This window comes from Theropithecus gelada, chromosome 1 (assembly GCF_003255815.1).
Source record: "Theropithecus gelada isolate Dixy chromosome 1, Tgel_1.0, whole genome shotgun sequence".
NCBI classification, from domain to species: domain Eukaryota; kingdom Metazoa; phylum Chordata; class Mammalia; order Primates; family Cercopithecidae; genus Theropithecus; species Theropithecus gelada.
Window position 1 is genome coordinate 2,742,060 of NC_037668.1, and position 10,440 is coordinate 2,752,499.

At 49.6% G+C, this 10,440-nt stretch overlaps 1 protein-coding gene across 1 annotated transcript; it reads left to right on the forward strand.

Annotated features, from left to right (window-relative positions):
- Positions 1-701: 701 nt before the first annotated feature.
- On the forward strand, positions 702-6,885 carry PROK1 (prokineticin 1). The gene is made up of 3 exons (XM_025405570.1): positions 702-857; positions 3,494-3,619; positions 5,767-6,885. The coding sequence occupies exons 1-3, from the start codon at positions 786-788 to the stop codon at positions 5,884-5,886; spliced, it is 318 nt and encodes a 105-aa protein (XP_025261355.1). The 5' UTR covers positions 702-785; the 3' UTR covers positions 5,887-6,885.
- The last annotated feature ends 3,555 nt before the right edge of the window (positions 6,886-10,440 follow it).

Below are 10,440 nucleotides of genomic sequence, written 5' to 3' on the forward strand. Positions count from 1 at the left end.
GTACTGGGAGAGTGTGTGCCTGTGTGTTTGCTGGCTTTCTGCCCTTAGGTCATTGTACCAAGGGACACGTGCTGGTGTTCATCCTGAGCCCGTGAGAGAGCAAATCCTTATGTGTGTATCACTTAGGAGTATCAGCCTCACAACCCTGGTCTTTTTTTCCTCACTGTCTTATGTCTCCTCACTGTAATTTTAACCTTTTAGAGAAATAAGGATACCACCTCACCCTCTTCTGTCTTCTCAGCTACCTCTGTGCTGAGCCCATGGTAAATGCCTAGATAATTCTTGGTGTGAGTGTGAGGGAACCAATAATCCTGTATGTTGCATAGTTTGGTGCAGGGAAGGATAAATGGTTATGCTGCAAATCCCTTAATTCATTACCGGAGCCTTTCCTCTGCCCCAAGTAGGATAGAAGGATACCCAGAGGCAGAAAAGAACATTGAGTGAAATGTACATAACTGTCTGAATCACTGCGTTCTTGGGAGAGTTAGAGCAACCGTCAGAGCCCCCGAAGTATCCATTTTTATTGGTTTTGATATTGATTTGATGTTGTTAGAGATTCAGGTCTCATCTTCGCTTCTGAGATCATCTGAGTAACATCGGTGTTGGAGAAGGGAAAAGCAGAGATGAGGCATCCACAGGCAGCCCTGGATCCTGAGTATAAACATCTGGGAGGAGGCGGGGGATGCAGGAGAGCCTGGCCTTCCCAGTTTGCCGGGCACAAGGCTGAGCGGGAGGAAGCGAGAGGCATCCAAGCCGGCAGTGTTTTATCTTCACCCCAAGTGACCATGAGAGGTGCCATGCAAGTCTCAATCATGTTCCTCCTAGTAACTGTGTCTGACTGTGCTGTGATCACAGGGGTAAGTCGCTTAACATTCTCTGTGCCCTGGGTTTTGGGAAGATGTCAGGGTCTGCATGGGTTGTGAGCCCAGGAACCATGCAAGAGGCTCTGTTGGCTCCACACACTGTGAACCAAAGGGAATGGGGAGTTATGCATTAGACAGCACTTTAGAGAGGGATTGCATGCGATTTTCAGACTAGTTAGACCTCACTCTACTAAATGGGATCTGCTTTTGAGAAGCTGTGTATGAATCAAATCCTGTTTTAAATGCATTAGTAGAGCATTGAACATTTTGAAGTTCAGTCCTTTGGTAAAATGAAGATTCCTATTATGTAATAAGGAATTCCTTTATAAAGTGGATTGGCAAACCTTAATTTATCTTTTGTGTGAATTTTAATTTTTATTTATGGTCTGGTTCACATATTAATATTAATATTAATTTACATAGCATGTTGACTTAATTAAAGGCAGTAAGCTTAATTAAACGTGGTAAGCTTATAAACTTCTATTGTAAAAATTTAACCTCTGCTTAGAAAGGATATCTTTGAAACTCTTTCACTGTGTGCCTGCCCAGTTAGTTCTGAGAGGAATATGGGTGACACTAACATTCTGAGTGTACCCCAAAGCAAGCGTTCAGATAACAAGTAGAAATCCAGTCTCAAAGCAGAGGTTCAGCATGTGGGCACTGTCCAATTGGTTCAAAATATTCAGATCACAGTTTTCTCTCAGAAGTTTGCCTTTACCTCGAACCACCTTCAAATAGGGGCGCATGATGTGTTATGGTAGCAGGACCATTCTTATTGAAGCAGAAAGCAATGCTTTACCTGAGAGCTTTCCATATAAAAGCCACTGGGAAAAAAAGGTCGGGGGGAGCAGGGAAACTAACTTTTAGTTCAGCCTCCACCAGCTTTTTACATGGATAAGGGAAATGTAGAGAAATGCCAAACAATTCCTGGAATTGGGTTAATTTTACTATTCACCGAAAGGACAAATTCTTTCTTTTCTCTTTTAAAGGAAAAAGACTGAGTTCAAAAGAACAAATATTAAAGGCAAGTCAAATGCTTTTGAGATCCAAAGCAAAAATAAAAATATTCGTGAAGGCAGAATTATACCTAATGAAGTGTTTACAATGTGGGCTGCCCTTCTTTGGGGTAGCTTGAAATTCTGAGAGGGCAAGAACAATGGAGAGAAGCCCTGGCTGCTGTGCAGTGAGGGCAAGAGCAGCGTGGTTGGCTTGGATGCTGGGCTTGCCTCACCACCCGTGCCAGCTCCAGCACTGGCCCAGAGTGGCAGCAGGGCAGGCAGATCTGAGAGCGGCCGGCAAACATTTTCACAGTGAAAAGCACAATAGAGAGTGCATTTCCCTAGGCTTACCCAGGAAAGACAGATGAGTGGTTAGAACAGGGCAGTAAGGGGAAGTCAGGAACCCCCAGGGTCCCCACATCCTCCATGGTGTCCCACTTCTGACTCTCAGCAGGAGCCCAGGCTCCACCACCTCTACACTCCCCTGCTCCCTGGACTGTAACTGTCCCCACATCCAAGGCTTTATGACTCTTCTTCTGAGAGTGGGACAGCAATGCCCCACCTCTATGGGAGAAGAAGAATCAACTGGGGTTTCCTTTACCCCAACCCCGAGCTTTTGGGGCCTGGCTGGGTGTGAGATGTGCCCTTGCTGGGCTGGAAACAGGCACAGCTGGGTGCCCGCCACCCATAACTCCTCTGCATGATCAGTGGAGCCGACATCCACTCTTTCCCTCTTGGGTCTGAGCAAGTAGGGGCTTCCAGGTCCTGCCACGTCCCACACAGCAGCCTGAAGGTGCCCATAGGCTTTTATTGGAGAAGAGTGATCCAAAACCCAGCTTTGCATTTTAGCTCAGAAAAGCCACATAGCATCTCTGAGAATGGAAAGTGTGGATGCTTCTTCAGCGGGTCCCCACCTGAGTCTGGAGCAGTTAAGAGTTCTGTCTTCCCCAGCCCTGGCTTTTATTTAACGTGAGCTTAGGTGGCCTTCTTTACAAGTGGCACCTTTCCCAAACCAGGCAGGGCCGCTCAGCCCCTGTTCTGCGATCCTCTTTGGGGATCAGGGAAGTCAGCAGAGAAACCCTGGGAGAGGCACCTGTTCACTGGGGTGCTGGCCCCTCGGCTGAGGCTGGGCCTCTGAAGGCCAGGGTGGGGGTGCCTCCATGCAGAGGGGAGGCACTGAACACAGCGCGGTCAGGGCTGGAGACTCCTGGTCCAAGGCAGCTCAGCACTGACCACCCAGGAATTTGGGCCATCAGGGTCCCTGCCACCTCTGAGAATTCTAATTAATTCAGTTCCACCAGCATCCATTGAGCGTCTACTAGCCCTAGAAAAGCTATGCTTTCTAACCCCCAGCCTTGTCAGAAAAGGAGGACTGTCTTCCTTCTGAGTGGCCTCAAGGAGCTTGGAAATTTCCTCAGATCCAGATCCAATGCCCTCCTGAGCCCTGAGCCTCCCCATGAGGGGAGCAGGGCAATAAAGCGTGGCCCAGGGCGTTCTGTTAGGCTAAGGCCAGGGGGGATACTCTCAGCCTCTTCCCGTTCCATCCTGATAAGGGCTTTTTGAATCTACCCTTCCCTTCTGCTTTCTCTTGGGTGCACTAACGGGCTGCTCCTTTCTCTCTCCCACCTGCAGGCCTGTGAGCGGGATGTCCAGTGTGGGGCAGGCACCTGCTGTGCCATCAGCCTGTGGCTTCGAGGGCTGCGGATGTGTACCCCGCTGGGGCGGGAAGGCGAGGAGTGCCATCCTGGCAGCCACAAGGTACTGTGCAGACACTGCATGGGTGCACATATGTGGGTGGGCCATGCGGGGAGCAGAGGGTGACGTCCTGGGGCCTTGCTCTAGCTGGGAAGGCTAGAGAGGCTGGCTCCAGAGAGGGAGTCTAGGGAGGCTGTGGCTCCAGAGGACTTCACCTTCCTCTGACAGCTGATCCAGCCCTGATCCAGCCCCTGAATGTCCAAGGGGAAGCAGAAGGCTATGGGGTTGCTGTGTCCCCACCACCAACAGGCACCCACCTTAGTGCCCTGCAGATAACACATTTGTACATTTATTTGTACAAGGCCTGACATGATCCACCTACAAACTTCTAGCACAGGTTGGAGAATAACTGATCTTAATTCAATCCTGACAGCAACCCTGGGCAATGCTGAAGAAACTGATGGACAAGCAAAGTCACGTGACTGGCTCAAGGCACACAGCCAATGAGACAGAGCTGGGACTGGAACTGCAGTTTTCCGACGCCAGCTCTAGTTATACCTCACTGATGTTGGGCGCTGCCACCTTGTTTTTGAAGGGGCAGCCTCAGGTGGAAGGGTGCACTGATCTCATAGGCTGGTAGACAGGCTGGGCATTCCAGCCCTTAATTTGCTGTGTGGACTTGGGCAAATTAGTTCACCTGCTCTTGGGCCACACATATACAATGAGTGGAGCAGACTCACTGCCTCTAATGCCCCTTAGGATCTGATGAATTCAGATTTGGGAAGGATCTCACATGCCCTTTGCTCTGAAGGAAACTCCCTTCAGGAACATAAAAGCAGACCCACAAAATCACCTTCCACACCTGGTAAGGTCTACAGTGAGGCAAGTGAGGTGCCCACTTCAAGGAGTCACTCACTCTTGTGCCCTGAGTACGTAGTTCCTGCCCTGCTCACACTCCTTGACTGCCAGCTCCCAGTCCAGAATCCTCTGGAGCCACAGCCTCCCCGTTGCACTCCCTCTCTGGAGCCACTTTACCACACTTTACCAGTTAACCAGTGAAGCTCCCAATTCCCACAGCTTTTTCATTAAAATGAGAATAGTGGTGGTTCAATCTAGTCTGACATTGACTATTAGAAGGCAATTAGGGCGTTTCCACAGGCTCTCAGGTGACTTGCTTTCCTCCCTGGGCCTTGCCCCTCTCTCCACATGTACCCCTCTGTCTGAATTAGACATTCCCGAGTACAGGCTCTCAGGCTTACCAGCTGTCTTACACCTGGACTCAGGCATGTTTCCTGCTCTTCGGGGACTTACCTGCACCCCGGCTCGGTGCTCATCTGGGTACAGAGCATCCTCCAGCAGTCTCTCTCCCAATCACAGCCCCCGCCCAACCTCCTGTCCCAGGATGAAGAGGCGCTAGAGAGTGGTGAATGAGGCTGGACAATGTGGCAGTCCTTGTAACCTTGGGGAATGTGAGGGGGTTCAGCTCCAGATCCATATTCCCAATAAAGACAACAGTGGTAATAAAAACTAATGCCGAATGCTTCCTGCATGCCACCCTTCACACTGGGTGCTTTTTGTCATTTTAACCTCTTTATAACCATATGTGGTAGGTGCTGTTATTAACCCATTTTACAAATGATAAAGCTGAGGCACAGAGAGGTCAAATGATTTGCTGATTGTCACACAGCTGGGAAGTGGTAGACCTGGGATTTGAACCCAGGCAGTCTGACAATGGGCCCATGCTCCTAACTCCTCCCTGAGGATACCCCAGTGGTTTAGCACTCCTCTGGCGTGTGAGTCAGGGCAGAGATGGCGGCTGTCCTATTCGCCGCTACACTTGCAGCACCCACCACGGTGTTGAGCCCATAATGGATGAGCAACAAACATTCAATCAATGGACGTGTATGTGCGTGTGTGTGTGTGTGTGTGTGTGTGTGCAGGCACATGTGTACTGAGTCTCCAGAGCCAGGTAGCCTGGGTGCGAATCCTAGCTCCTCCACAAATTAGCTGTGTGATCTTGGCGTATTGCTTAGCCACACTGTACCTCAGTTTCCTCATCTCTAATTGCTATTCTTGTTGTGCTATGTGCAATGGAGAAGTGGGGTAGGGTGTGGGGGGAGACATTTGCCAGCGCTGGACTGAGCAGAGACTGCTGCCAGGAGGCCCACTAACGTCCTTTTGGTGAAGGTGTTGCTTTCTTCTCTCCTTAGGTCCCCTTCTTTAGGAAACGCAAGCACCATACCTGTCCTTGCTCACCCAACCTGCTGTGCTCCAGGTTCCCAGACGGCAGGTACCGCTGCTCCATGGACTTGAAGAACATCAATTTTTAGGCGCTTGCCGGGTCTCAGGATACCCACCATCCTTTTCCCGAGCACTGCCTGGATTTTTATTTCTGCCATGCAACCCAGCTCCTGTGACTCTTCCAGTCCCTACGCTGACTACTTTGATCTCTCTTGCCTAGTACACACATATGCACACAGGGAGACATACCTCCCATCATGACGTGGTCCCCAGGCTGGCCTGACAATGTCCCAGCTTGAAGCTGTGGTGTGAGAGATGGCCAGCCTGGTTCCCTTCCCTGCTTAGGCTGCCAAAGAGGTGGTAAATGGCAGAGAGGACATTCCCCCTCCCCTCCCTTCCTGGGCCTGCTCTCCTTCCTGGGCCCTGCCCCTCTCCCCACATGTACCCCTCGGTCTGAATTGGACATTCCTGGGCACAGGCTCTTGGGTGCATTGCTGAGTCCCAGGTCCTGGCCTGACCCTCAGGTCCTTTACGTGGTCTGTGAGGACCAATCTGTGGGTCGTTCATCTTCCCTTGATTGGTTAACTCCTTAGTTTTAGACCACAGACTCAAGACTGGCCCTTCCCAGAGGGCAGCGGACAGTCACCCGAAGGCAGGTGTAGGGACCCCAGGGATGTCAATCAGCCCCCTGAAGACTCTGGTCCCAGCCAGCCTGTGGCCTGTGGCCTGTGACCTTCTGCGAGAATTGTCATGCCTCTGAGGCCCTCTCTTACCACACTTTACCAGTTAACCACTGAAGCCCCCAATTCCCACAGCTTTTCCATTAAAATGCAAATGGTGGTGGTTCAATCTAATCTGATATTGACATATTAGAAGGCAATTAGGGCGTTTCCTTAAACAGCTCCTTTCCAAGCATCAGCCCCGAGAGCAGGTTGGTGACTTTGAGGAGGGCAGTCCTCTGTCCAGATTGGGGTGGGAGCAAGGATACGGGGAGCAGGGCAGGGGCTGAAAGGGGCACTGATTTCAGACCAGGAAGGCAACTACGCACCAACCTGCTGGCTTCAGAATAAAAGCACAAACTGAACTGAGATGTGTGGCGTGGTGTTCCCGCTGTCGGTTTCAGCCAGGGCCTATGCCTCTGTGGCCACCTGGGGAGGAAGGCAAGGACCAGGTTGTGTCCAGGTTGTGTCCAGGTTGGGGAGGGATGTGACTGGTATTCCTCCCCTCCCCCACCCAGCCAGGGTCTATTTTTTGGAGAGAGTGGATTTCAGGGTCTTTTTGAAGAAAGGATAAGAGGCAGCCTCATGGGCTCTGGGCAGGGAGTGCGCTGCTCGGAAGGGTTGGGGGCAGGAAGGGGCCGTGAGCTGGCATGAGCTGGAAAGACTCCATTGCTGAGATTGCTTAGCAGGGACCAGCTGCAACTTTCATTTTTGAAATTTGGTCCCATTTGTTTTAGGTCAAATATTTGACCCCACCAGGCCACTGTGTGCCTGGAGTGAAGAAATTCACACTACTAATGGAGCTGGCAAGGATGTGAGCCCTCTATCCTAACCTAGAGACTGGTAGCTTCCTCTAAATGTAGCTTCCTGGTCTTGCTGTCTCCTCTGCTCCTCAATTTTTAGTCCAGAAAAATGTAACATAGAATAGGAAAGCACATCATGTTCCATTCTCTTTCTCAGAAGCCTCCAGGAAGACTATGGTTTCTGAGGCTGGCTCTACTTGTGTTCTCCATCCATCAACCCTCCCTGCTTAGGGGATGCCCAGGACAGTCTTTACTCCAGGACCCACTTAAGCCAGGCCAGCCCCCCAACAAGGTCCTTTCTTTGTTTTTTGTTTTTGTCTCCTTTTATGGACATTGTCACCTGCTGTGGTGACTTGGGACCTTCTTGCAGCCCATGAATCTCTTTCTCCTTCGGTTTCAGGCTCAGGCCTTGGATATAAAGTTCCTTCCCACGTCCAGGATTCCATTTTGACCATGACTTGTCCTTTGATAGTCATAGCTTTTCTCGAGGTACCATTGATTGCTGCCTGGGAGACTTTTGTGGGAGCCTTTCTAAATTGTGCCCCTCCCTGCAAGCAGAGCCATCCTGGATGAGGCAACGTCTTGTCTCAGAGCAGCAGGGGGCAGGTGAAGGTGGCTGCAGGCACCAGGACACCCCGTGGTGCTCACTAACATGCCAATTGCTGCTCATAATCTTTTAGGGTGGTACATTAAAAGTAATGGCAAACCACAATTACTTTTCACCAACCTACTAATTGGACCCATTTTCATATTTTCTTTTCTTATTTTTAAGAGAGAGAGGGGGTCTCTTTCTGTCATTCACGCTGGAGTACAGGAACATGATCATAGCTCACTGCAGCCTTGAACTCCTGGGCTCAAATGATCCTCCCACCTCAGCCTCCCAAGTAGCTAGGACTACAAGCACGTGCCACCATGACTGGCTAATTTTCTTTCTTTCTTTCTCTCTTTCTTTCTCTCCTTCCTTCCTTCCTTCCTTCCTTCCTTCCTTCCTTCCTTCCTTCCTTCCTTCCTTCTTTCTTTCTTTCTTTCTTTCTTTCTTTCTTTCTTTCTTTCTTTCTTTCTTTTCTTTCTTTCTTTTTTTGTAGAGATGGTGTCTTACTATGCTGCCTAGGCTGGTTTCAAACTCCTGGGCTCAAGCAATCCTTTTGCCTTGGCTTCCCAAGGGGATTACAGGCATGAGTCACTGCACCTGGCCCATTATGCAAATCCTGATGTGCAGTTTGGAATTGTATGTCATACCAAGTGGAAAGGTTAAGAGTCAATGCATTTTTTTTTTTTTTGGACGGGGTCTTTCTCTGTCACCCAGGCTACAGTGCAGTGGCACAGTTATAGCTCACCGCAGCCTCGATGTCCTGGGCTCAAGCGATCCTCTGGCCTCAGTCTTCTGAGTGGCTAGGACCATAGCTTTGTGCCAGTAAGCCTGGCTAATTTTTCTTTCTTGAGACAGAGTCTCGCTCTTGCCCATGCTGGAGTGCAGTGGCATGATCTCAGCTCATAGCAACCTCTGTCTCCTGAGTTCCAGTGATTCTTGTGCCTCAGCTTCCCGAGTAGCTGGGATTACAGGCACACACCACCATGCCTAGCTAATTTTTGTATTTTTAGTAGAGATGGGGTTTAGCCATGTTGCCCAGGCTGGTCTTGAACTCCTGGCCTCAAGTGATCTGCCTGCCTCGGCTTCCCAAACTGCTGGGATTACAGGTGTGAGCCACTGTACCTGGCCAAGCCTGCCTAATTTTTATTTTTATTTTTATTTTGTAGAGATGGGGTCTTGTTTTCTTTCCCAGGCTGGTTTTGAACTCATGGGCTCTAGTGATCTGCCTGCCTTGGCCTGCCAAAGTGCTGGGATTACAGGAGTGAGCCAAGACGCCTATCCATCAATGCTAATTATTGTCATTTTTGTTTTTGTCCTCCTTGCAATTTCTTAGATGTATTTTTTATTGTATTTGTCTTCTGTGTCTTAGTTTCACATTCTTCTGTACTGGCTCGGGAGTTCTCGTCTTCTTTGATCAAATGTAGTATAACGCCTAAGACCATTCTCATTTCTTATTATCTGAACTTTGAGGAATGTAGAATTGGTCCCCATTCCTATTACTGGAGACAAAAGGGCAGAGACGGCAGAGACAACAGAGGCTGGGGAGGTTAAGAAGAATACATTTGTGAGTATTCTTTATATTCAGGAATATGTTCTTCATAAATATAAAAATAATTTACTTATAAGAATGTACCTATAAGAAAAATGAATTAAATTAAATTAAATTAGAAACAGGTGAAACTGACATAGCTTCAAGATAGGGAGGAACCTTCAAATGCAGCCTTTACCTCCTATTGGCTCCAACACTTTCCTCGCCAACTGGTGGTGTCTGCTACCATCTAGTGGTTAAAGTAGGGACAGCGTGGGGCGCTGAAGCGGAAAAGATGGGAGACTCAGAAGCCACTCCTCAAAGCAGATGGGGACCGTTCTGCAGCAATCCCCAAACGTTAGACACAGTAACAGGTTTAGAGGGACAGCGCTTCCGTTTGTGGAAAGAAGTCTGCCACCCTATGGACACACGAAAAATGCTTAATTGCTACTTGGGCCCTGTGCCTTCCTGGACACTTCTTTCTTCGGAGCTGCTGTCATCTTCCTGCTCGAATTTTAGGAAAGGCTGAGGGCATGCCCTCTGACAGCTTCTTTAGGATCGAGAAAGTGGAGGTAGGCAGGGGTCAGAGTAACAGTACAGAGTGTCCCCATCCTTCATTTGTGTATCCTTGGGACACAGCATGAACGGCAAGAGCTGCCTCTCTGAGGCTTTTGCATCATTTGATCCCCTTCCCAAATCTGCATTTGTGTCATTGACCTTGGTTAAGGCTTCCACCCTCTCCCTGGTATCCAGAGGGAGGCCGGGGTGGGCTAGAGCCTGGAGCCCTCCCCACCAACGAGGTAGGGCTAGACACAGACTGAGAGGAGGGTAGCGGCCAGAGCAGAGTTATCCCAGGAGCTCTCCTGAGGGCCTGAAACACTCAAAGGAGATTAAGTGGAAATCTGCTGCTAAACCTAACTCCACCTGAATATTTAACAGTGAACATGGGACAGTGTAGCCTGTAGAATACCAACTGGTGGATGACTGAGCAGGCACAGGTG